This window comes from Bombina bombina, chromosome 7, assembly GCF_027579735.1.
Source record: "Bombina bombina isolate aBomBom1 chromosome 7, aBomBom1.pri, whole genome shotgun sequence".
In the NCBI taxonomy this organism is placed as follows: domain Eukaryota; kingdom Metazoa; phylum Chordata; class Amphibia; order Anura; family Bombinatoridae; genus Bombina; species Bombina bombina.
The window spans coordinates 268,974,671-269,002,520 of NC_069505.1; the positions used below are offsets into that span (position 1 = coordinate 268,974,671).

Genomic DNA, 27,850 nt, shown 5'->3' on the forward strand with positions numbered 1-27,850 from the left:
AGAATCCTGTCATGTACCACTTGCTTACAGCACCTAGAGTAGAATCCAGTCATGTACCACTTGCTTACTGTACATAGAGTAGAATCCAGTCATGTACCACTTGCTTACTGTACCTAGAGTAAAATCCAGTCATGTACCACTTGCTTACTGTACCTAGAGTAAAATCCAGTCATGTACCACTTGCTTACTGTACCTAGAGTAAAATCCAGTCATGTACCACTTGCTTACTGTACCTAGAGTAAAATCCAGTCATGTACCACTTGCTTACTGTACCTAGAGTAAAATCCAGTCATGTACCACTTGCTTACTGTACCTAGAGTAAAATCCAGTCATGTACCACTTGCTTACTGTACCTAGAGTAGAATCCAGTTATGTACCACTTGCTTACTGCACCTAGAGTAGAATCCAGTTATGTACCACTTGCTTACTGTACCTAGAGTAGAATCCAGTCATGTACCACTTGCTTACTGTACGTAGAGTAGAATCCAGTCATGTACCACTTGCTTATTGCACCTAGAGTAGAATCCAGTTATGTACCACTTGCTTACTGTACCTAGAGTAGAATCCAGTCATGTACCACGTGTTTACTGTACCTAGAGTAAAATCCAGTCATGTACCACTTGCTTACTGTACCTAGAGTAGAATCCAGTCATGTACCATTTGCTTACTGTACCTAGAGTAGAATCCAGTCATGTACTACTTGCTTACTGTACCTAGAGTAAAATCCAGTCATGTACCACTTTCTTTCTGTACCTAGAGTAGAATCCAGTCATGTACCACTTGCTTACTGTACGTAGAGTAGAATCCAGTCATGTACCACTTGCTTACTGTACCTAGAGTAGAATCCAGTCATGTACCACTTGCTTACTGTACGTAGAGTAGAATCCAGTTATGTACCACTTGCTTACTGCACCTAGAGTAGAATCCAGTTATGTACCACTTGCTTACTGTACCTATAGTAGAATCCAGCCATGTACCACTTGCTTACTGCACCTAGAGTAGAATCCAGTTATGTACCACTTGCTTACTGTACCTAGAGTAGAATCCAGTCATGTACCACTTGCTTACTGTACCTAGAGTAGAATCCAGTCATATACCACTTGCTTACTGTACGTAGAGTAGAATCCAGTCATGTACCACTTGCTTACTGTACCTAGAGTAGAGTCCAGTCATGTACCCCTTGCTTACTGTACCTAGTGTAGAGTCCAGTCATGTACCACTTGCTTACTGTACCTAGACTAGAATCCAGTCATGTACCACTTGCTTACTGTACCTAGAGTAGAGTCCAGTCATGTACCACTTGCTTACTGTACCTAGAGTAGAGTCCAGTCATGTACCACTTGCTTACAGCACCTAGAGTAGAATCCAGTCATGTACCACTTGCTTACTGTACGTAGAGTAGAATCCAGTCATGTACCACTTGCTTACTGTACCTAGAGTAGAATCCTGTCATGTACCACTTGCTTACAGCACCTAGAGTAGAATCCAGTCATGTACCACTTGCTTACTGTACATAGAGTAGAATCCAGTCATGTACCACTTGCTTACTGTACCTAGAGTAGAATCCAGTCATGTACCACTTGCTTACTGTACCTAGACTAGAATCCAGTCATTTACCACTTGCTTACTGTACCTAGAGTAGAATCCAGTCATGTACCACTTGCTTATTGCACCTAGAGTAGAATCCAGTTATGTACCACTTGCTTACTGTACCTAGAGTAGAATCCAGTCATGTACCACGTGTTTACTGTACCTAGAGTAAAATCCAGTCATGTACCACTTGCTTACTGTACCTAGAGTAGAATCCAGTCATGTACCATTTGCTTACTGTACCTAGAGTAGAATCCAGTCATGTACTACTTGCTTACTGTACCTAGAGTAAAATCCAGTCATGTACCACTTTCTTTCTGTACCAAGAGTAGAATCCAGTCATGTACCACTTGCTTACTGTACGTAGAGTAGAATCCAGTCATGTACCACTTGCTTACTGTACCTAGAGTAGAATCCAGTCATGTACCACTTGCTTACTGTACGTAGAGTAGAATCCAGTTATGTACCACTTGCTTACTGCACCTAGAGTAGAATCCAGTTATGTACCACTTGCTTACTGTACCTAGAGTAGAATCCAGCCATGTACCACTTGCTTACTGCACCTAGAGTAGAATCCAGTTATGTACCACTTGCTTACTGTACCTAGAGTAGAATCCAGTCATGTACCACTTGCTTACTGTACCTAGAGTAGAATCCAGTCATATACCACTTGCTTACTGTACGTAGAGTAGAATCCAGTCATGTACCACTTGCTTACTGTACCTAGAGTAGAGTCCAGTCATGTACCCCTTGCTTACTGTACCTAGTGTAGAGTCCAGTCATGTACCACTTGCTTACTGTACCTAGACTAGAATCCAGTCATGTACCACTTGCTTACTGTACCTAGAGTAGAGTCCAGTCATGTACCACTTGCTTACTGTACCTAGAGTAGAGTCCAGTCATGTACCACTTGCTTACAGCACCTAGAGTAGAATCCAGTCATGTACCACTTGCTTACTGTACGTAGAGTAGAATCCAGTCATGTACCACTTGCTTACTGTACCTAGAGTAGAATCCTGTCATGCACCACTTGCTTACTGCACCTAGAGTAGAATCCAGTCATGTACCACTTGCTTACTGTACATAGAGTAGAATCCAGTCATGTACCACTTACTTACTGTACCTAGAGTAGAATCCAGTCATGTACCACTTGCTTACTGTACCTAGACTAGAATCCAGTCATTTACCACTTGCTTACTGTACCTAGAGTAAAATCCAGTCATGTTCCACTTGCTTACAGCACCTAGAGTAGAATCCAGTCATGTACCACTTGCTTACTGAACCTAGAGTAGAATCCAGTCATGCACCACTTGCTTACTGTACCTAGAGTAGAGTCCAGTCATGTACCACTTGCTTACTACACCTAGAGTAGAGTCCAGTCATGTACCACTTGCTTACTGTACCTAGACTAGAATCCAGTCATGTACCACTTGCTTACTGTACCTAGAGTAGAATCCTGTCATGTACCACTTGCTTACAGCACCTAGAGTAGAATCCAGTCATATACCACTTGCTTATTGTACCTAGAGTAGAATCCAGTTATGTACCACTTGCTTACTGTACCTAGAGTAGAATCCAGTCATGTACCACTTACTTACTGTACCTAGAGTAGAATCCAGTCATGTACCACTTGCTTACTGCACCTAGAGTAGAATCCAGTCATGTACCACTTGCTTATTGTACCTAGAGTAGAATCCAGTCATGTACCACTTGCTTACTGTACCTAGAGTAGAATCCAGTCATGTACCACTTGCTTACTGTACGTAGAGTAGAATCCAGTCATGTACCACTTGCTTACTGTACCTAGAGTAGAATCCAGTCATGTACCACTTGCTTATTGTACCTAGAGTAGAGTCCAGTCATGTACCACTTGCTTACTGTACCTAGAGTAGAGTCCAGTCATGTACCACTTGCTTACTGTACCTAGAGTAGAGTCCAGTCATGTACCACTTGCTTACTACACCTAGAGTAGAGTCCAGTCATGTACCACTTGCTTACTGTACCTAGAGTAGAATCCAGTCATGTACCACTTGCTTACTGTACCTAGAGTAGAATCCTGTCATGTACCACTTGCTTACAGCACCTAGAGTAGAATACAGTCATGTACCACTTGCTTATTGTACCTAGAGTAGAATCCAGTTATGTACCACTTGCTTACTGTACCTAGAGTAGAATCCAGTCATGTACCACTTACTTACTGTACCTAGAGTAGAATACAGTCATGTACCACTTGCTTACTGTACATAGAGCAGAATCCGGTCATGTACCACTTGCTTACTGTACCTAGAGTAGAATCCAGTCATGTACCACTTGCTTACTGTACCTAGAGTAGAATCCAGTCATGTACCACTTGCTTACTGTACCTAGACTAGAATCCAGTCATGTACCACTTGCTTACAGCACCTAGAGTAGAATCCAGTCATGTACCACTTGCTTACTGTACGTAGAGTAGAATCCAGTCATGTACCACTTGCTTACTGTACCTAGAGTAGAATCCTGTCATGTACCACTTGCTTACAGCACCTAGAGTAGAATCCAGTCATGTACCACTTGCTTACTGTACGTAGAGTAGAATCCAGTCATGTACCACTTGCTTACTGTACCTAGAGTAGAATCCAGTCATGTACCACTTGCTTACTGTACCTAGACTAGAATCCAGTCATTTACCACTTGCTTACTGTACCTAGAGTAAAATCCAGTCATGTTACACTTGCTTACAGCCCCTAGAGTAGAATCCAGTCATGTCCCACTTGCTTACTGTACCTAGAGTAGAATCCAGTCATGCACCACTTGCTTACTGTACCTAGAGTAGAGTCCAGTCATGTACCACTTGCTTACTGTACCTAGAGTAGAGTCCAGTCATGTACCACTTGCTTACTACACCTAGAGTAGAGTCCAGTCATGTACCACTTGCTTACTGTACCTAGAGTAGAATCCAGTCATGTACCACTTGCTTACTGTACCTAGAGTAGAATCCTGTCATGTACCACTTGCTTACAGCACCTAGAGTAGAATCCAGTCATGTACCACTTGCTTACTGTACCTAGAGTAGAATCCAGTCATATACCACTTGCTTATTGTACCTAGAGTAGAATCCAGTTATGTACCACTTACTTACTGTACCTAGAGTAGAATCCAGTCATGTACCACTTGCTTACTGCACCTAGAGTAGAATCCAGTCATGTACCACTTGCTTATTGTACCTAGAGTAGAATCCAGTCATGTACCACTTGCTTACTGTACCTAGAGTAGAATCCAGTCATGTACCACTTGCTTACTGTACGTAGAGTAGAATCCAGTCATGTACCACTTGCTTACTGTACCTAGAGTAGAATCCAGTCATGTACCACTTGCTTATTGTACCTAGAGTAGAGTCCAGTCATGTACCACTTGCTTACTGTACCTAGAGTAGAGTCCAGTCATGTACCACTTGCTTACTGTACCTAGAGTAGAGTCCAGTCATGTACCACTTGCTTACTACACCTAGAGTAGAGTCCAGTCATGTACCACTTGCTTACTGTACCTAGAGTAGAATCCAGTCATGTACCACTTGCTTACTGTACCTAGAGTAGAATCCTGTCATGTACCACTTGCTTACAGCACCTAGAGTAGAATACAGTCATGTACCACTTGCTTATTGTACCTAGAGTAGAATCCAGTTATGTACCACTTGCTTACTGTACCTAGAGTAGAATCCAGTCATGTACCACTTACTTACTGTACCTAGAGTAGAATACAGTCATGTACCACTTGCTTACTGTACATAGAGTAGAATCCGGTCATGTACCACTTGCTTACTGTACCTAGAGTAGAATCCAGTCATGTACCACTTGCTTACTGTACCTAGAGTAGAATCCAGTCATATACCACTTGCTTACTGTACGTAGAGTAGAATCCAGTCATGTACCACTTGCTTACTGTACCTAGAGTAGAGTCCAGTCATGTACCACTTGCTTACTGTACCTAGTGTAGAGTCCAGTCATGTACCACTTGCTTACTGTACCTAGACTAGAATCCAGTCATGTACCACTTGCTTACAGCACCTAGAGTAGAATCCAGTCATGTACCACTTGCTTACTGTACGTAGAGTAGAATCCAGTCATGTACCACTTGCTTACTGTACCTAGAGTAGAATCCTGTCATGTACCACTTGCTTACAGCACCTAGAGTAGAATCCAGTCATGTACCACTTGCTTACTGTACGTAGAGTAGAATCCAGTCATGTACCACTTGCTTACTGTACCTAGAGTAGAGTCCAGTCATGTACCACTTGCTTACTGTACCTAGAGTAGAATCCAGTCATGTACCACTTGCTTACTGTACCTAGAGTAGAATCCTGTCATGTACCACTTGCTTACAGCACCTAGAGTAGAATCCAGTCATGTACCACTTGCTTACTGTACCTAGAGTAGAATCCAGTCATATACCACTTGCTTATTGTACCTAGAGTAGAATCCAGTTATGTACCACTTGCTTACTGTACCTAGAGTAGAATCCAGTCATGTACCACTTACTTACTGTACCTAGAGTAGAATCAAGTCATGTACCACTTGCTTACTGCACCTAGAGTAGAATCCAGTCATGTACCACTTGCTTATTGTACCTAGAGTAGAATCCAGTCATGTACCACTTGCTTACTGTACCTAGAGTAGAATCCAGTCATGTACCACTTGCTTACTGTACGTAGAGTAGAATCCAGTCATGTACCACTTGCTTACTGTACCTAGAGTAGAATCCAGTCATGTACCACTTGCTTATTGTACCTAGAGTAGAGTCCAGTCATGTACCACTTGCTTACTGTACCTAGAGTAGAGTCCAGTCATGTACCACTTGCTTACTGTACCTAGAGTAGAGTCCAGTCATGTACCACTTGCTTACTACACCTAGAGTAGAGTCCAGTCATGTACTACTTGCTTACTGTACCTAGAGTAGAATCCAGTCATGTACCACTTGCTTACTGTACCTAGAGTAGAATCCTGTCATGTACCACTTGCTTACAGCACCTAGAGTAGAATCCAGTCATGTACCACTTGCTTATTGTACCTAGAGTAGAATCCAGTTATGTACCACTTGCTTACTGTACCTAGAGTAGAATCCAGTCATGTACCACTTACTTACTGTACCTAGAGTAGAATACAGTCATGTACCACTTGCTTACTGTACATAGAGTAGAATCCGGTCATGTACCACTTGCTTACTGCACCTATAGTAGAATCCAGTCATGTACCACTTACTTACTGTACCTAGAGTAGAATCCAGTCATGTACCACTTGCTTACTGTACTTAGAGTAGAGTCCAGTCATGTACCACTTGCTTACTGTACGTAGAGTAGCATCCAGTCATGTACCAGTTGCTTATTGTACCTAGAGTAGAATCCAGTTAGGTACCACTTGCTTACTGTACCTAGAGTAGAATCCAGTCATGTACCACTTGCTTACTGTACCTAGATTAGAATCCAGTTATGTACCACTTACTTACTGCACCTAGAGTAGAATCCTGTCATGTACCACTTGCTTACAGCACCTAGAGTAGAATCCAGTCATTTACCACTTGCTTACTGTACCTAGAGTAGAATCCAGTTATGTACCACTTGCTTACTGTACCTAGAGTAGAATACAGTCATGTACCACTTACTTACTGTACCTAGAGTGGAATCCAGTCATGTACCACTTGCTTACTGTACCTAGAGTAGAATCCAGTCATGTACCACTTGCTTACTGTACCTAGAGTACAGTCCAGTTATGGACCACTTGCTTACTGCACCTAGAGTAGAATCCAGTCATGTACCACTTGTTTACTGTACCTAGAGTAGAATCCAGTCATGGACCACTTGCTTACTGCACCTAGAGTAGATTCCAGTCATGGACCACTTGCTAATTTTACCTAGAGTAGAATCCAGTCATTTACTACTTGCTTACTGTATACCTAGAGTACAGTTCAGTTATGGACCACTTGCTTATTGTACATAGAGTAGAATCCAGTCATGTACCACTTGCTTATTGTACATAGAGTAGAATCCAGTCATGTACTACTTGTTTATTGTACCTAGAGTAGAATTCAGTCATGAAGATAAATGTTGCGGCCCCCCCACCAATATATATATATATATATATATATATATATATATATATATATATATATATATATATATATATATATATATATATATATATACACACACACACACACACACTGTGTGTGTGTGTATATATATATATATATATATATATTTTTTTTTTTTTAAATAAGGGTATATACTCTATATTAGGATATCATGATCCCCTGTTACTGGTACTTTAATTGCAGGGATATGGGACACTATATATATGCAAACACACCTAGAGTACCTAGAGTAGAATCCAGTCATGTACCACTTTCTTACTGTACCTAGAGTAGAATCCTGTCATGTACCACTTGCTTACAGCACCTAGAGTAGAATCCAGTCATGTACCACTTGCTTATTGTACCTAGAGTAGAATCCAGTTATGTACCACTTGCTTACTGTACCTAGAGTAGAATCCTGTCATGTACCACTTGCTTACAGCACCTAGAGTAGAATCCAGTCATGTACCACTTGCTTATTGTACCTAGAGTAGAATCCAGTTATGTACCACTTGCTTACTGTACCTAGAGTAGAATCCAGTCATGTACCACTTACTTACTGTACCTAGAGTAGAATACAGTCATGTACCACTTGCTTACTGTACATAGAGTAGAATCCGGTCATGTACCACTTGCTTACTGCACCTATAGTAGAATCCAGTCATGTACCACTTACTTACTGTACCTAGAGTAGAATCCAGTCATGTACCACTTGCTTACTGTACTTAGAGTAGAGTCCAGTCATGTACCACTTGCTTACTGTACGTAGAGTAGAATCCAGTCATGTACCAGTTGCTTATTGTACCTAGAGTAGAATCCAGTTAGGTACCACTTGCTTACTGTACCTAGAGTAGAATCCAGTCATGTACCACTTGCTTACTGTACCTAGATTAGAATCCAGTTATGTACCACTTACTTACTGCACCTAGAGTAGAATCCTGTCATGTACCACTTGCTTACAGCACCTAGAGTAGAATCCAGTCATTTACCACTTGCTTACTGTACCTAGAGTAGAATCCAGTTATGTACCACTTGCTTACTGTACCTAGAGTAGAATACAGTCATGTACCACTTACTTACTGTACCTAGAGTGGAATCCAGTCATGTACCACTTGCTTACTGTACCTAGAGTAGAATCCAGTCATGTACCACTTGCTTACTGTACCTAGAGTACAGTCCAGTTATGGACCACTTGCTTACTGCACCTAGAGTAGAATCCAGTCATGTACCACTTGTTTACTGCACCTAGAGTAGATTCCAGTCATGGACCACTTGCTAATTTTACCTAGAGTAGAATCCAGTCATTTACTACTTGCTTACTGTATACCTAGAGTACAGTTCAGTTATGGACCACTTGCTTATTGTACATAGAGTAGAATCCAGTCATGTACCACTTGCTTATTGTACATAGAGTAGAATCCAGTCATGTACTACTTGTTTATTGTACCTAGAGTAGAATTCAGTCATGAAGATAAATGTTGCGGCCCCCCCACCAATATATATATATATATATATATATATATATATATATATATATATATATATACACACACACACACTGTGTGTGTGTGTATATATATATATATTTTTAAATAAGGGTATATACTCTATATTAGGATATCCTGATCCCCTGTTACTGGTACTTTAATTGCAGGGATATGGGACACTATATATATGCAAACACACCTAGAGTACCTAGAGTAGAATCCAGTCATGTACCACTTTCTTACTGTACCTAGAGTATAATCCAGTTATGTACCACTTGCTTACTGTACCTAGAGTAGAATCCAGTCATGTACCACTTGCTTACTGTACCTAGAGTAGAATCCAGTTATGGGCCACTTGCTTACTGTACCTAGAGTAGAATCCAGTTATGGGCCACTTGCTTTCTGTACCTAGAGTAGAATCCAGTTATGGGCCATTTGTTTACTGTACCTAGAGTAGAATCCAGTTATGGGCCAGTTGCTTACTGTACCTAGAGTAGAGTCCAGTCATAGACCATGTGCTTACTGTACCTAGGGTAGAATCCAGCCACTTGCTTACATTGCCTAAAGAGGTATTCAGACACAGACCACTTGCTTACTGTACCTAGAGTATAATACAGTTATGGACCACTTGCTCATAGTGCCAAGATAGGAATTCAGACACAGAACACTTGCTTACTGTACCTACATGGGGTCAAACATCTAGTTATCTAGGCTTGACAATACACAGATCACATGCAGTACTGAATAAGAGCATGGCTTTTTTTGCATTAGATTGTCCCATTAAAAAGATATGAAACCCCAAATGTTTCTTTCATGATTCAGGTAGAGCATTCCATTTTAAACAACTTTCCAATTGGTTCATTCTCTTGGTACCCTTTGTTGAAGGAGCTGCACTGCACTACTGTGAGCTAGCTTAACACATTTGGCTAAGCCATTGACAAGTGGCATATATGTGCAGCCACTATGTAAAGCTCAAGAGGCTCTTCTCCAAGTTATTTAAAGTGACATTGAACTACTGAAAACAAGTGCATTGGAATGGTTGCTACTCACCATGCTATTGGATTTGCTCATATGCTTGCTACTATATTAAGACATTCTCTTATTTTAACTCTTTACAAGTGCTGGTTAGTAAAGCTCTACATCTTCACACTGGGAGCCGCCATCTTGTAAGTATTCTTGAAGCTTGTGACTGAAGCGGTGCACTTTGGCAATTAGTGACATTGCTGTCTTTTTGACAAGCCGTAATATGCACTTCACATTAGCTGCACAATACAGAATGGGAGCTGTGCATATTTCCAGTGGTTGTATTACTATATATTATTCACAAGAACGTTTTAGATTTGTTATATAAGTTTTAAAGTGTATTAAAAATTGTAAAAAATGAAAACCTACTACTATCTATTCTGCAAGCTAAAAATCCAGTAATATCACAGATCTGTGAATGCGCACTGTTTTTGTCACAGGATGCATGAAAATGTCTTTCTCAAGATGGCGGCTTCAAGTATAACGATGCTTCAAAAGCCAGCACATACATATATTGCTACCTATACCAAATGCCTTATATTTGTACAATGACATACAAATGTAATTATTTCCACATCAATATCCACTAGGACATAAGTTATTTTATTGGAGACCACAGAACACATCTAAAACAATTCCTAGAGCTACTATTCAAAGGTTGAATAATACCTCTTTTCTCTTTACAAGTTCTATGTCACTAGGCTTACATACAAACATATATATATATATATATATATATATATATATATATATATATATATATTCATTACAATAATGGTGGAGATAAAAGTTTGAGATTAAAATCCTCCATATCGCAAAAGTAAATCAATAAAATGTATTGCACAGGCAATTAGCACATCTAGGCAAGCGGAGATACTTGCCTAGATATATATATGTATAAACAACTAAGCCCTTTAAAAAAAGACCACTGCATTGAGCTAATGAAGAAATAAAGATCCTTCACATTAAAAGGTACAGTTAACACCTTGAGATTTTTATACAAAATGTTTAGTTATACACAATGAAACAATTTTGTAACGTGTATTATTTATTTTGCCCCATTGTCATGTAACATAGCTCTGAAAATAGAGCAATTTCTAATTATCAAAACTTGAAATGCACCTTGTTGACTTCCCAGGGCTAACCCTTCTACATATTAGTTTAAATCAGATAACAACTGCACTTTAAACTAACTTTATGACAGTGGCTAGCCTTGTTGTCTGTGGACTAAAGCTCAGATTGGCTTCTGCAAATAAGGCAAATGGTGAGAGGAGTTTGGTTATTGAAAAATAATCGCAGTAAAAAAAGGATGTTACTTTGTTTAAAAAAATGTTAAGACTTGGCTGATCTGTCATTCTATAATAAAACAAAAGAAATTTTTGTATTTACTGTTTTATAATGAAACAAAATCCACAGATACCATCTCTTACTTACCGTAAACATTTGCATTTATTTATTAAAGGGACATTGCACACTACATTTTTCTTTGCATAAATGTTTTGTACATGATCAATTTATATAGCCCATCTGGGAGTGTTTTTGTAACAATCTATAGTTTTGCTTATTTTTTTATAACAACATTGTGCTGATTTTCAGACTCCTAACCAAGCCCCACAGTGCCAGATGTATACACGCGTTTACAGACTCAGACTGGCTCCAGTTTATGTTACCTGTCTTTTTATATGCAGGGAAGGGGTGGAGGGGAGTGTCTGCTCTTACTGCTTTCTCAGCCCCTTTAAGTGGGTGTCCCAGCCTAACTTTATCAACAGTGCGAAACTGGAAGCTTCTAAGTACATTTTTAAAAGGTTTTATAGTGGATTTATTTAGATCAGCATCTGTGCATATTCTTCTTTATAATGGTGTCTATACATGCAGTAATATAAAAATTGGTGAAAACTGCCCCTTTAATTTGATTTGCATCCAGTACATTGAACACTAATAACATGGGGGATGTTAGATTGGATTAGTTACAGTAATGTATATATAAAACAAACATTCACCTGTAAAGCTACTGTAGAATTCCTTGCAGGGTATTTCCCCACCAGTCCTTGTTCTTTGCGCTTCTTGAATTTCCTAAAGTAGTCCTGTATCAGGAAGGTGGCATAGAACTTCCCCACGGTTACCTCATCATCTAAATAAACAGACAAATCTTTCCCAAGTCAGCAACATTCACTGCACTATTCACTTACATCTGAGGCTGAAAATAAATGAGATGAAGGCAGCTGTTGCTAAGCAACGACGCTTACAACATGGTACACTAACTCTGGCACAAAAACATTAAAAAGCAGGCAGTTCGAGTCAGGGTGTGAGCTGGCATTAAATGTTATTTATGGGTTCTGTTAGGTGAATCTTATCATGCCATCAGTGCATTGGTAATGCTGGGAAATATTATTTCAAAATGGTTTACGTATTTCATAATTAAATTATGGGGAATAAAACTTTTTTAATAATTAGATACAAATTTATTGGATAAGGATACTTGTATACCATGTACAGAAAAAACAGACTATTTTACTCTATGTTTATTAAAAATACAGATTTGTGAAATAAATACTTAAAGGGACAGGAAACCCCAACATTTTATTTAATGATTTGGGTAAACCAAAGTTTTAAACAACAAACCAATTTACTTCTATTATCAAATTTGCTTCATTATCTTATTATCCTTTGCTGAAGGAACATTATTGCACTACTGGCAGTTAGCTGAACACATCTAGTTAGCCAATCACAAGAGACAAATGTGTGCAGGCACCAATCAGCAGCTAGCTCTCTCTAGTGTAGGATATGTGCATATTCTTTTTCAGTAAGGGATACCAAGAGAATGAAGCACATTTGAAAATAAAAGCTAATTTAAAAGTGCCTTAAAATTCTTTACTCTATCTGAATCATGTAAGTTTAATTTTGACTTTCCTATCCTTTTAATTGTTATCTCTTAATATTGCACATCTATTTAATAATAAAATAAATTGTTATATTGATTACACTTACCTATTTTAATATTATTTACAGCTTTCATGAAGAATAAATCTTAAATCAGCTATGGTACTTTTTAATCTTCCAGTTCTATGTATTATGTACCAAAAAATTATGTTCATATTAAAGGGCTTTTCTAGTAAAAAAATAAATTTTAAAAATACATGCTCTTATTTGTTAGAGATTGTCATTATAGGACTATAAAACCTGTTAGTTTATGTCTTCAACCCCTGCAAAGGGGTTCAATCCAAAGTTAAATTACTGTTTGTTAGTTCTGAGAACTACTTGTCCATAGCAGATATGGCTACTGAACCAATTAGCAGCTGTAGTCACATGACCCAGCATGCAATTTTTTTCACTTTAAAGGGATACTAAACCCACATTTTTTCTTTCATGATTCAGATAGAGCATGCAACTTTAAGCAGCTTTCTAATTTACTCCTATCATCACATTTTCTTTGTTCCCTTGGTATCTTTATTTGAAAAGCAGGAATGTAAAGCTTAGGAGCCAGCCTATTTTAGGTTCAGCACCTGGGTAGCGCTTGCTGATTGTTGGCTAAATGTAACCACCAATCAACAAGCACTATCCAGGGTACTGAACCCAAAATGGTCCGGCTCCTAAACTGTCTTTACTGTTTTTTCAAATAAAGATCTCAAGAGAACAAAGACAAATTGATAATAGGAGTAAATTAGAAAGTTGTTTAAAATGGCATGCTCTGTTTGAATTATAAAAGAAAATATTGGGTTTAGTATCCCTTTAATGGCTATTCAAAAATTAACAGTCCTACATATACGTGCAAAATATAAGATGTATTGAAATATCAATTAATGAAGAGTTATATTAAACTATGTAGATTTAGCACTGATTAAGCTTTTACTATTGGAAAATATATGTATAGGAGGAGAGTGCAGGAATTAATCTGTTTACTAAATAAACAATGTAATTATTATTAAATTTATCCTACTTAATCTATCATGAAAATGATGGGGGGTTCTATTACAGGATTAAAATGTAGTGCTTTGGATGCACCTTTAACATCATTAAAAGGGACGTGTTGTTTTTAAATACTTACCATCAGCAACTTTTTAAATTAGGGAAGCCCTAATTTAAAATGGTGGGTGGAAAGTGATTTAACATTGATTCATATGATTCTACAGGTCTCATACTCATGCAGGCACATATGCTACCAATACTTTATTCTGAAGCATGCATCTGTATTGATTTAAAAAAAGGTAGGGGAATACAGCTGGCAAGAGATAACACTAGTTCCATGCCACCACCCTAAAACAGAATTGCTTCAGAATATTCTGAGAGGATAGTTGAAAGGAATATAGGCTGCAGAAAAAAGCTTAAGCACATAGTTACAACAATAACAAAGCAATTCAGTAATGCCATGCAAGCAGTCAAGGTGTCAGACTAAAACATTTAGAGTAAGACAGAACAACTGTTTTAAATGTGCAGTATCAGTTGAGTAATATGCTTTCCTTTTGATTTTAATCTTGTAGCACGTTTGCTCTCTGCATTCTCATTTCGATGGTGAGAGTGGCTTCCCTAGCCTAGTGCCACAGCAAATGCTGCTTTTTTATCATGCTGAAGAGCAGAGTAGCCAGCATGCTCTCCCTAAGTAGACTGAGAATGTCACCTGCATAATGCTCAGCCTCCATCACCACCTGGACTTGGTTCCTCAAGCTGCTTCCAGACCTGACCATTCCTTAAAGCTGCATTAAGACTATAAAAGTAGAGTGAGCTACACAATTATCAATTGATCAACATGCATCCCTACTATAGATGATGTAGCTAATGTATCAGTATGGATGGTGAAATAGAATGGATTCTGCACCTTTAAAACATAAGACAGTTAAAAGAAAGCAGTAACTAAGGCACACTGTAAATAAACACACATTAAAAGCACATATAAAAATTGACTTGTTCAGTATAACACTATTACATTTATGGTTTTGAAAAACGGTTTTGAAAAACGATCTACAAATAATATACCCAACTTAAGTTAATTAGGAAATAACACTTAAAATGTAATTTAATTTCAACAATAATAGAAAACTTGCATATCATTACGTAGATAAAGGTAATTTTAAATACAGATTTGTGGTTCTTTTTTAAACCATATATCAAAATATATTTTTCAGTTATAATTTTAACTAATAAAACTGGTGTCATTGTGTGTAGCTGGAATTTCTGAGACAATATCCAGAACCACTGAAATGCAGTATGGGCTTTAATAGGATTAACACTGATTTCAGAAAATATATATAATATTAGTATTAGAATAGTTAGGCTGGATTTAGTTTCCACTATTGTTGCTTTAAAATTACAACCATGTAATTTGTAAATAAGGCAAGTTCTCTATTGTACTGTACATTTAATATAGTAAATCATTAGACATTAGATAATATATTTAATAAAAAATAAATACAAATGATAGGAATCTGACATATATACAGTATATAAACAAAAGGTTACAATTTAGTATTTTAAAAATATGTATTAAAGGGATAGTCTACACCAGAATTGTTATTGTTTTAAAAGATAGATAATACCTTTATTATCCATTCCCCAGTTTTGAATAACCAACACTGTTATATTAATATACTTTTTACCTCTGTGATTACCTTGTATCTAAGCATCATCTGACAGCCTTCTAATCACATGACTTTTTTTTTATTATCTATTGACTTGCATTTTAGCCAATTAGTGCTCTGTTGTGCTGACTCCTAAATAACTCAATGGGCATGAGCACAATGCTATCTATATGGCCCACATGAACTAGCAGTCTCTTGTTGTGAAAAGCTAATACAACATTTTATAAATATTATAAAGTATATTAATATAACATTTATAAATGTTATAAAGTATATTAATATAACAATGTTGGTTGTGCAAAGCTGGGGAATGGGTAGTAAAGGCATTATCTATCTTTTTTAACAATAACAATTTTAGTGTTGACTGTCCCTTTAAGTAAATTTAAAAATATTATGTTCAAAGCTGTTAATATGCGTCAGTATTGTATAGTAAATGTATTCCATGAAATGATGGACAATGAAATTAATAGTCCAACCCATTAGGTACAAGGCTGTCAGTAGGTTAGTTTGCATGCAAACTATCTGTTTTTTCTGCTGAAACATTACGAGGTTTAGAAAATCCTGTGCTTATTATACATATTATTATATTCAGACTGACCGCCTGCAGGAGGGACAACTTGATCAAGGAGCTTCATGCTGGTTTTCTTCCATATTTTCTTTATCACCGCCCTCAGTTCTTCATTGGCCTGTTCTAAATTACCTGTTCAACATCATATAAATGATTAGAGCAGTGGCGTAATTTGTAATAAGGTTTATCATGTGTTGTTATACAATGCCTTTACATCAAACAGGTACAGGATTTTTAAATGAAAGACACTTGGAGGGTTTAACTAATTTGGAGAGATAACAAAAGTAGACAATAAAAAGCTAAAGAACAAGAGTGATAGATGGGAAATGTCAAATGACTACTCTTTACAAAACCATTAGAAGGACTGGAGTTTGAATGACTAAACATAATAGTGACTTTGACCTTATGAGCTTTTAAAACTTTTATATAGAAATATAATCTTTGTAATTTATATGATTTCATTTTTTTTGCAGCTCATCTATTTATACCTTAATTTTATTGCTTTCCACTGCTTTACAAAATTATTGATTTGTCTACCTTTAATTAGTGGCTTACACAATTATACCCAAGTCATTGCTCATAAGTGTATTGCACACACTGTTCTAATCCCCAGTGTCGCTGGCTCAGATAGCGCATGCTGATGAATGTGCATGAGTTGGCGCTCTGCAGCTGAGTTATGGACTAAAAAGCATGTGCACTGTGCAGCTGCATCTCAGGCAACAAGAAATAAGTCTGGCAAGTCTGGCAGTTGTCAAAGTCTAGCAGTGCAGCACAGCAAACAGTGACCCTGTACAATACCTAACCTGTGTAACCCCCTGGAATTGGTCAAACTTTTGTTGACTTTCTTCCACCAGATGCAAAAGCTCTGTGCACCCTTTGTCCCAGGCTAGGACAATAGAAGCCTAGAACCATAGACCCACATCATGATACTGGAGAGAAGCAAGTGTTACAGGAGCCAACACTATCCCCCCCTGCTCACATGTATGGTTGCCATTGTCTCAATACCGCTTACATAGAATATGACAATAAACTAACCCCAATGGAAACTTTTTAACAAACAAGATTGTACTCTCTGCTAACTGCAGTCAATAAACGAGTAGTCTAGAATTTCTTAAGAGGCACAAGCTTCTGTCAAAATCTGCAAAATCAGCAAGACAGTCATGAAAGGGATACAGTTCTTGGTATAGAGCAGTGCTTCTCAACCACGGCCCTCGAGTGCCGCCAACAGTCCAGGTTTTCATTATAGCTGAACCCGTGCACAGGTGAAATAATCAGCTGATCAGTAACCATGGTTACTATGCTGCTCTCACTTATCAGCTAATTATTTCACCTGTGCTCCAGTTTAGCTATAATGAAAATATGACCTGTTACGGGTACTTGAGAAACACTGGTATAGAGTATGTTCACAGACTGCTTCTCAACATTGTGTATGCTCTTGCACTCCAAAACAATGATATTTATAGAGCACTATTTTACAGCCATTCACAGCCCGCTCCTGGAGCCTAAGCAGCTGTCCCATTTGTCTGCTCCTAAAAATGGCCAAGTAAATATTGGCCAATGAGCATTAGCAGGAAATACACAACTGATACAGCTGTATTAGTTTTAATTTTAAATATAAAATGTTTTCATTTACATTTTTCACTTGATAAAAAGAAATACAACACATTTAGATACTGGTCCTTGAAACGGATGACAGAATTTTTTGTGCACAGTGTCCCTGTAAGGGTGATAAAGTTCTAGTGGTCCCTGTAGTTTATATCACTCTTTTAATTAGAGTATCACAGTAAAAGTGTGTCACCTAATAGTGAAATGCTATTCATTACTATTGGTTTCATAAGTGATAAACGTATGAAAGTACAAATTAATAAAGTGTCAGAGCTGCATTGTAAACACATCATTTGACAGACAGATCTTTTCACACCTACCTTCTGTTTTGATTTTTAGCGCAGTTCTAACAAGTGCAAACAGCGTGGCGTTAAACATTACTGTCCCATCGCTATTGAGAGGCATATTCATGGCCACCAATCTCTATAAATACATTAAAAATAAACAACAGAAAAGGTTTATCATGTACATGCAGCAATCAATCATGGTTTTCATATTTGTATACTATCCCTCTCAGAACCTATCCAAATATGCCAAATACAGCACTCCTATGTTGTGATACAGAATGTGCTTTTATAAACACAATCCTATAATATAAAAGGCCAGGTATGTTTGTCTGACGCTGTCATACACAGTAGAGACTGCGCAAGGACAACCATACCTGGCCGTAAGGAAGGATCAGTCAGTGGGCAGGAGCGGGTGTCACGGGGCGTACCCAGATGGGAGTGTGGTGGCGGTGGCAGGGAGTGGGTGTGGCGGGAGGGAGTGCGGGTGGGTGGGACTGTTGCACTGCAGAAAATGGCCCGTAGTTTGCTATCCTCTGACCGTGTTCTCCACAGAAACTTTTGCCAGCTTAGTTTTCTTTATGAAGTTAGCTGGGTGGGTGCAATGTAATACTTTGCAATTATAAAAATGGTCTGTTATTTATAAATGTTACATAAACTATTCAAAGAACAAATTTATTGTATAATTGAACATAGTTTGATTTAATTATAATTTGTGCAGCAAACATTGAAAAATGTACCTCAATATTGCCTTACATTTTAGCCGGGTAGTCAATAAAATCAGCTGGGTGGTGTACCCATTAATTAGGTCATGGGGAGAACACGGAGCGGGTAACAGAATGTAATTTGGCAAATTATGTAAAGCACCAAGGTTTGTGAAACCTATTAAAGACCTGCGAGCTTTGATAAATATTTCATTGTGCATTAATATGCATATGTGGTGATTTTACAAAAAAGATATAAAGTCTTAATATATATCAGTCTGATTACAGCTTCCAGGACACCTTTATTCAGAGGATATCATTCATGTTTGTAAATATGTGTAGGAGGTGCTGGATACACCTGGCAATGACAAGTATATCAAAGCATGATAATGAAATAGAAGCAGCATCTAGGCACACAATTACCAGTTATATTAATCCATTGTAAATGGTAACTATTTTTTTTTAATTTTTTTATTAACAAGGTTTGTATGAATCATAACAGCATTAATAAAATATGCATCTAAGTCACAATGACCACAGGTATGTGAACAGAAAGTGTCAACTTAATTAAGTACATCGTTAAGGAAACAGTAAGCAATCATCTAGTAATCAAAGAACTAGGCCGAATAACTACTAGTAGGAATTGCATTGAAACTGTATCCCATCAAGTGCATATATATAGTCCATTGCCTACACAATGAATGGGATGAAACATATTAGTTAATCATGGCAAGTAATAGAAAAAGAAAATTCAACGTTAAAATATCTAACCTAAAAGATAGCCACATTCAACGACTTAGATACCGCACATATAAATGAACCTCATGTTTTATATTTAATACTATGATGGAATCCTCTTAAGACACTCATGGACCTGGTAACATTTTGTGGTGTAAAATAGAGGATTACTGGCTTATGAGATGGCCACTCATGGGCCTAAGTGATTGTAGGTGAAAATTGTAACTGAGAAAGAAATTCACATGCAAACTGTGGAATGGGTTAGGTATTAGAAAGTACAAGCTGATTAAAACTATTGTCGAAAGTACAGGAGACATACCCTGAGTGAGAAAGTAACATGACTGAATGGGTAGGTCAGATTGGAGCAGTCATAGTAACTGCCTAAAAAGGGGATAATACCAATGAGTCTCAATGTGATATGGGTATAGTAAGATAATAGTTGCAATGATGAGTTACATATATTAAAAAACAAAAAACAAACCAACAAACAGAAAAAAACAAAAAACAAACAGAGAACAAATTATGAGTTAGGCAGCTCATCTTTTAGAACCTGGAGACTATATGAGATATATCAGGATGGGGCAACAGGAACATAGTACTTAGCGTGGAGCAGTATGTAGGATTGTTATTGTTCACAGCCAAATGCCCAGTTACCTATATAGACCTCTTGTGGTAAATAGTGGGTATTACATTGCTGCCGAGACTCTTCTAGTGGTTTAAGCAACTTTGTATAGGGCACAACTATCAAGGGGAAAAATAAAGGCCCATTGTTAGCCAAGATATATAATTAGCCCTATAACTCTATTGTTTCTGTTAGCATGAATGTTCTCAAAGGTCATGATTGGGTTTAGTTTGTGGGGGGGCAAAAGGTAAGGGAACCTCATGCGTGGAATTACCAATCAATCACTACAGCATGGACAGAGGATAAAGGAATGTGCTAAAGGGGATCTACTGGGAAAACCTAATGAAGTGTTAACAGAGAGAGATTACCCCACAGTAAACAGCATAGAAAAACAGTAACAAGTGATAATCACTATACAGTATGCCACTCTTCAAGATAGTATTTAGACAGCTGCTTTCAGGGTTGCAGTACACAAAATACAAAACAGTTCCTGAGGAATATAGGGGTTCTCAGGCAATTATTGTTGTAGGGCATTGCTCCTAAACAGATTTCAATGTAGAATATTATCCGGCACTTATCTCAGTGTAGCGTGTCCTAGTGAGAAGTTATTTGGGCATTTTTATTTAGGACGGCCCTATATCTGACCTTTCCTGATGTACACAGGAATCCTCAGCTGTGCTATAATGGGAGACGGTGAGTCTAACCTATTCCGGTTTTTTGGAGCCTTATGTCCAATGTCGCGGTACAGGTAGGGCCTTGTAGCTTTAGAAAGTTCCCAGATAAGTTCCAATTTTTGAAAACAGTGTTAGGTTTAGGAAATGTTGGCTACGATTGTTGTACCCTGATGAGCCCTGAGTTTCTGAGAAAGCTTTGTTTAATAGCGTGTGGGGCGTTGACCCATATCGGGCTACTCCAAATGAGATCTGCATGACCTCTCCCCTATCTTTCGTCGCAGTGCGGGGGAAGCTATGGTCCGGGTTCCTCCATAGTAGTGGTAAGAGTGGTGTAGCTTGGGCCTGTCTATGCGAGGATCGCTGTTGCATTGTCGCAGCTTCAGGAACATACAGGGAGTGCAGAATTATTAGGCAAGTTGTATTTTTGAGGATTAATTTTATTATTGAACAACAACCATGTTCTCAATGAGCCCAAAAAACTCATTAATATCAAAGCTGAATAGTTTTGGAAGTAGTTTTTAGTTTGTTTTTAGTTATAGCTATTTTAGGGGGATATCTGTGTGTGCAGGTGACTATTACTGTGCATAATTATTAGGCAACTTAACAAAAAACAAATATATACCCATTTCAATTATTCATTTTTACCAGTGAAACCAATATAACATCTCAACATTCACAAATATACATTTCTGACATTCAAAAACAAAACAAAAACAAATCAGTGACCAATATGCCATCCATGGATTCTGTCAGTGTTTTGATCTGTTCACCATCAACATTGCGTGCAGCAGCAACCACAGCCTCCCAGACACTGTTCAGAGAGGTGTACTGTTTTCCCTCCTTGTAAATCTCACATTTGATGATGGACCACAGGTTCTCAATGGGGTTCAGATCAGGTGAACAAGGAGGCCATGTCATTAGATTTTCTTCTTTTATACCCTTTCTTGCCAGCCACGCTGTGGAGTACTTGGACGAGTGTGATGGAGCATTGTCCTGCATGAAAATTATGTTTTTCTTGAAGGATGCAGACTTCTTCCTGTACCACTGCTTGAAGAAGGTGTCTTCCAGAAACTGGCAGTAGGACTGGGAGTTGAGCTTGACTCCATCCTCAACCCGAAAAGGCCCCACAAGCTCATCTTTGATGATACCAGCCCAAACCAGTACTCCACCTCCACCTTGCTGGCGTCTGAGTCGGACTGGAGCTCTCTGCCCTTTACCAATCCAGCCACGGGCCCATCCATCTGGCCCATCAAGACTCACTCTCATTTCATCAGTCCATAAAACCTTAGAAAAATCAGTCTTGAGATATTTCTTGGCCCAGTCTTGACGTTTCAGCTTGTGTGTCTTGTTCAGTGGTGGTCGTCTTTCAGCCTTTCTTACCTTGGCCATGTCTCTGAGTATTGCACACCTTGTGCTTTTGGGCACTCCAGTGATGTTGCAGCTCTGAAATATGGCCAAACTGGTGGCAAGTGGCATCTTGGCAGCTGCACGCTTGACTTTTCTCAGTTCATGGGCAGTTATTTTGCGCCTTGGTTTTTCCACACGCTTCTTGCGACCCTGTTGACTATTTTGAATGAAACGCTTGATTGTTCGATGATCACGCTTCAGAAGCTTTGCAATTTTAAGAGTGCTGCATCCCTCTGCAAGATATCTCACTATTTTTTACTTTTCTGAGCCTGTCAAGTCCTTCTTTTGACCCATTTTGCCAAAGGAAAGGAAGTTGTCTAATAATTATGCACACATGATATAGGGTGTTGATGTCATTAGACCACACCCCTTCTCATTACAGAGATGCACATCACCTAATATGCTTAATTGGTAGTAGGCTTTCAAGCCTATACAGCTTGGAGTAAGACAACATGCATAAAGAGGATGATGTGGTCAAAATACTCATTTGCCTAATAATTCTGCACTCCCTGTATGATGCGGTTTCTGTAGTAGCGATGTAAACTCTCTGCCGTTCCTTCGCCCCATGTTGGTCAGAAATAACTTTGATCTCTATGCCACTGCCGGCAGCTGCGGCGCCACGCTCCCCCTCCATGTAAGTCTCCCGACGACAGCTAGGTGGGTTTACTGCTTGCGAATGCTCCTCTGTTTTCATGTGGCAGATGAAATCAGTTCGGAATGCCCTCTCTATGTGGTCACATAGCTGAATCCGGTAGGTCTCCAAGGTTGAGCTCAGCATGGCAATAATCTGCTTATTCTCCAATGTTTGCATGATGCTTTGATAGTAGTGACCTTTTCAGTGATATTACACTGCATACCCAGCTTACAAGATACCGGGGGGGGGGGGGGGGGGTGTTGAGAGCCTCTCACTGTAGAGCCTGCCTTAGGCCTCAATGTTCTGGATCGGTTATTCAGAGTGATATTCCCAATATTGTGGTACCATTCAATTCAGCTTGATGTATATTCCTTAGGTATCAGGGTGAGGTAGATGGATGATCCTCTTAGACACAGATAAAAGGCATATTATCAGCGTTTCACTCAGAGCAACCAATATTGCAACCACTCAAGGTGCTGCCCAGAGACACGCCCCCATGGTAACTAGTTTTTAATTGGAGACTGAACTAAGCTGCTTATAATAAAAACTAACTTTTAATAGAAAACAAAACAAAACATTGAAAACACTTATTTTTACATAAAAATCAAGAATAAAAAAAAAATAGATGCTACTGAACTGGGAAGCTTAAATCAATCTACACTCAAATCAAAATCCATTAACCAATCAGATTATAGTGCATACGTGTCAATTACAGCTTAACCCATTCATTTGAGTGTGTTGAGGTCTCTATATATTTACATTATGAATATATCAGAAGCTGGGACAATCAAGATGACTTAGGGCTATATCTTTTTGATCCACACAAACACTAATTATTTCCAGTCTATCAGTGTGCAATATACCAGTGAAACAAAAAAAAAATATATAGCAATTTGAAATCTAAACAAAAAAAACTTTCTGCAAACCACAGTAAACAAATTACACAAGTCAGGAGCAATGGTTCATGTCTGATGCGCATTTCACCCAATGCTTTATAAAAGGCTATTATGGAATCATATTAGTTACCATCAACATTGGATTTATAGGACTATTGAGTGTGTGCCTACAAGATGCTTTTTTGTGTTCCCTAAAAGGGATAGCTCTTAATGTTTCCTTCAATTTGTTTTATTTACATTTTTGGGGCAGAGATTATCACCTAATTACAAACAAGATTTAATTCACAAACATAATATATAGGAAGATAATTCTGAAAACATTTTGCTGCTTATAAAGTGACAGGACCCCATCAGCCACCAAACCGCCTTCATTTCACAGATAGAAAAATTCTGATCATGGTGTGATCTGGAGAACAGACCTCACGTAGGATGTCAAACCACCTTATAGTGTGACATAACTGCTCTGCTATAGATTTTACATAAAAGTTACAGTGTTTAACATCTTATTCTTCTGTGTGTCTCTACTACATTTAACCTGTAGGATAAACAAGGATTACTTTGAACATCAAATAAAAAAAATAAATGCAAATTAGTAAATAAAAATGACATAGAGATGCAATGTTAATTTCGGTATCATAAGAATAATATTGCAGGTCTCTTACCTTACATGCGACTCTGTGAGGACATAATTTTCCAAAGCCAAGTGGTGGCTGAATACGTCGCAGGAGCGTGACCACATCAAGGTGTTTTATTCTTCCTCTATATTAAAGACAACATATTTACTGTATACCCATTACAACATTGTGTATTAAATGGTCAGACCTGTCTTAACTCTGGAGATATGGTAGTTATAAAGGGACACAGACCTCCGAGCTGTCACGATTTGTACAGGACAGTCTCGGATTCTGAGCTCTGTCAGGCTCCCATATCCACAATTAATAATATTAAAATAATATAAGGGTCAATCACAAAACTTATCAAATGATCTATCTACAACAATCCACATGAACTTTAATGGTGTTTTTCTAAGGAATTGTGATTGATCTCTATGTTAGGAAATATACTTGACATTAGTCACGTGTATTCGGGTCATTCCTGATGATTCTAATACGGAAGAAGGCGGACGCTCTCTGCATTCTTCTCTTTTCAGAGCCGGATTTTTTCTTGTGAAAGTTCAACACACTAATTTGCACAGATCTTAGTCTGTTGAATCTTTACAATAATAAATCCAACTCCGAAAAGAGATGAATGCCGCGAGTGGCCGCCATCTTCTGCATTCTGAGCTTCACAAATGATCCTAAAGCCCATGCGTACCTTACAAAAAATGTAATAATCTAGCACACAACTTGTTTATTTCAGGAACTGTTTACAAAATCAGATTACAATCAATAATTTAGGCACAGTTTTCAAAATGTAAAGCATTAAATAACCTTGGATACTTTTTTTATAAAACCAATAGCATGCTGACTATAATTAAAGGAACATTAAACACTAAATAAACCATTGCTTGAATTCTAATGTATTCAGAACAAAAATAAGCCTGAGAATACATTGTACAGGTAGCCCTCAGTTTACGCCAGGGTTAGGTTCCAGAAGGAATGATTGTAAATCGAAACCGTTGTAAATTGAAACCCAGTTTATAATTTAAGTCAATGGGAAGTGAGGGCCCCTCTCAAAATTGTCATAAGTAACATCTAATACATTATTTTTAAAGCTTTGAAATGAAGACTTTAAATGCTAAACAGCATTATAAACCTAATAAAATAATCACACAACACAGAATATATAATTAAACTAAGTTAAATGAACAAAAACATTTGCTAAGCATTATAAACCTAATAAAATAATCACACAACACAGACTTCACTTGCATTTTTCTGCAAACAGTTCTTTCTATGCATTCCAATCTGGACTGATTTATAGACAGGAAGATCTTGTTCCTTTGAAATCTGCTCGATAGTTCAGGTCTGGTTAAACTGATTAATTTCAGCTTACTTTGCTGCAACACAAGCGGACAGCTCCACCTACTGGCTATTTTAATAAATGCACTTCTTCTCAATGCTTTTCAATAGCAGTCACATGACTGGAAAAAAAGGTTGTTATTCTGAAACGGTGTAAATTGAACCATTATAAAACGAGGGCCACCTGTACATGCATTTTTAACAAATATATTAGTTGTTTAAATATTGAAAAAAATAAGGTTAAAATGAATGTCCATAATGCAGTAGGCGCCACCATATTGTAACTTAGGTTACCTTTTCTGCTGCGGCCAATTAGGAATGGTTATAAAAGGCTTACTAGAGTGTGCAGCCAATGAGTGTGTAGAATATATCTGTGTCTGCACTTCCATGTTTAACAAGAGTTGGAAAGTCCACAGTATTCAGATTTAAATTACAGGAAAGGAGAACAAAATAAATAATGAAAGTATATTGCAAAGTTGTTTTTCTACATGTAATTAAACAATTTATATTAATATATTGAGGTGTTTACTGTCCCTTTAACTATTCCCTTTTTTAGGACCCAATAGTTTTAATATCCCATATGCTCAGGGGACTTGTCCAACTGCATCTGGGGTAAGCGAGGCAACATTTGTCGCCCGCAGTTATTGCAGAAGAGCTTCCTTGTGCAGCCTTGTCCCCCTCTCTCATGCAACCAATTGTTGCTCAAGAATACGGCTTCCCAATCATCCTGTAAGGCTCAGCCTGGGTTGTTTTTAATCTAACAGCTATGAGGTGGTTGAGATATTGTCCACAGCTCTGATAAATGGAGCCCAATGAGTGTGCACATCTGATCCCTTGAGAAAATTGCTAAATGGCTGATAAGGACATTTCCCAGAACTCTGTTGGTGGGAAGTGAATAACCAAGAAGCATAAAAAAAGCATAAAGTGTTTTTATAAAGGATAGAAATATTCATAAAAAAGAAGCTGCTATCTGTTTATTGAACAGAAGAACAAAATAACTAATGTCCCTTTAAATGAACCGAATCCCCCTATGTTGGTAAGTTTATCACATGTAGATAATTTAATGACAAACAGCTGCTCAGTAACTTACTTAGCCTCCGGATCATATTCAGACCATATTCTTTTGAATTCATCCAAGTGATGGGGGCCCAGTATGGACCAATCACGAGTAAGATAATCAAAATTGTCCATAATAACAGCAACAAAAAGGTTGATGATCTAAAAAATGAAATAAAGTATTTAATTACACTGCAGTGACATTAGTAAACATATCCATTTCTCCTATGTGTTCTTTGATGTGAATATTGTTATACTGAATAAATTCTAACACATAGAAGTAACAGTTTCTCTGGCACCCACGATGGCTTCACCATTATTATTTGTGCTCATTGGTGCATCGATACCTCCCAACACTTAGGGGTCGATTTATCAAGCCCTTCTTCTCCCTATGACTGCAGGTTCTCACAAGAGAACCTACAGTCCGTATTTAACAAGCAGCGCTGCTTCCCTAACCTTTCGCCACCTTTTAGGTGGCGAATTTCAATCTCCCGGCCTCGTCCAATCAGGAAGATTAGCAGCCCCTGCCGTGCGTGATTGGCTGTGCACAGGCAGGAGGCGGGACTGCACGCAAACACAAAATAGTGCTCGTGTGCAATGCTGAATTCCAGCAGCGGAATTCAGCCCGCCAGAGGCGAGCTGCGGTGGACAGGGGCACGTATGTGCACCCCTGTCCGCTGCAGCTTGATAAATCGACCCATAAGATATGTGAATGTGTTTATGGGAGGCTGGAGGTGGAGTCAGGGAAGTATGGGTATTTGTGATTGGTTGCTGCATTCAGTGTATGTGGTTGTGTGGCCTAGGGGGGTGGAGTCAAAGCAGCTCATTGGTGTTTTTGTTTGGATTAGGGTTGACTTGGACACTATATAAAAATGGCTGACAGCTTTTTTTTGGCACAAAAGTCAAAATGTTGCACAAACCAAAAG

At 38.2% G+C, this 27,850-nt stretch overlaps 1 protein-coding gene across 1 annotated transcript in view; it reads right to left on the minus strand.

The window, feature by feature from the left end:
* Nucleotides 1-27,850, minus strand: part of CACNA1D (calcium voltage-gated channel subunit alpha1 D) — a 764,995-nt gene that overhangs the window by 103,175 nt on the left and 633,970 nt on the right. The window contains 5 exon segments of the mRNA XM_053689359.1: nt 12,203-12,333; nt 16,374-16,475; nt 18,269-18,371; nt 24,570-24,666; nt 26,959-27,086. Coding sequence (XP_053545334.1) covers nt 12,203-12,333; nt 16,374-16,475; nt 18,269-18,371; nt 24,570-24,666; nt 26,959-27,086 — 561 coding nt within the window.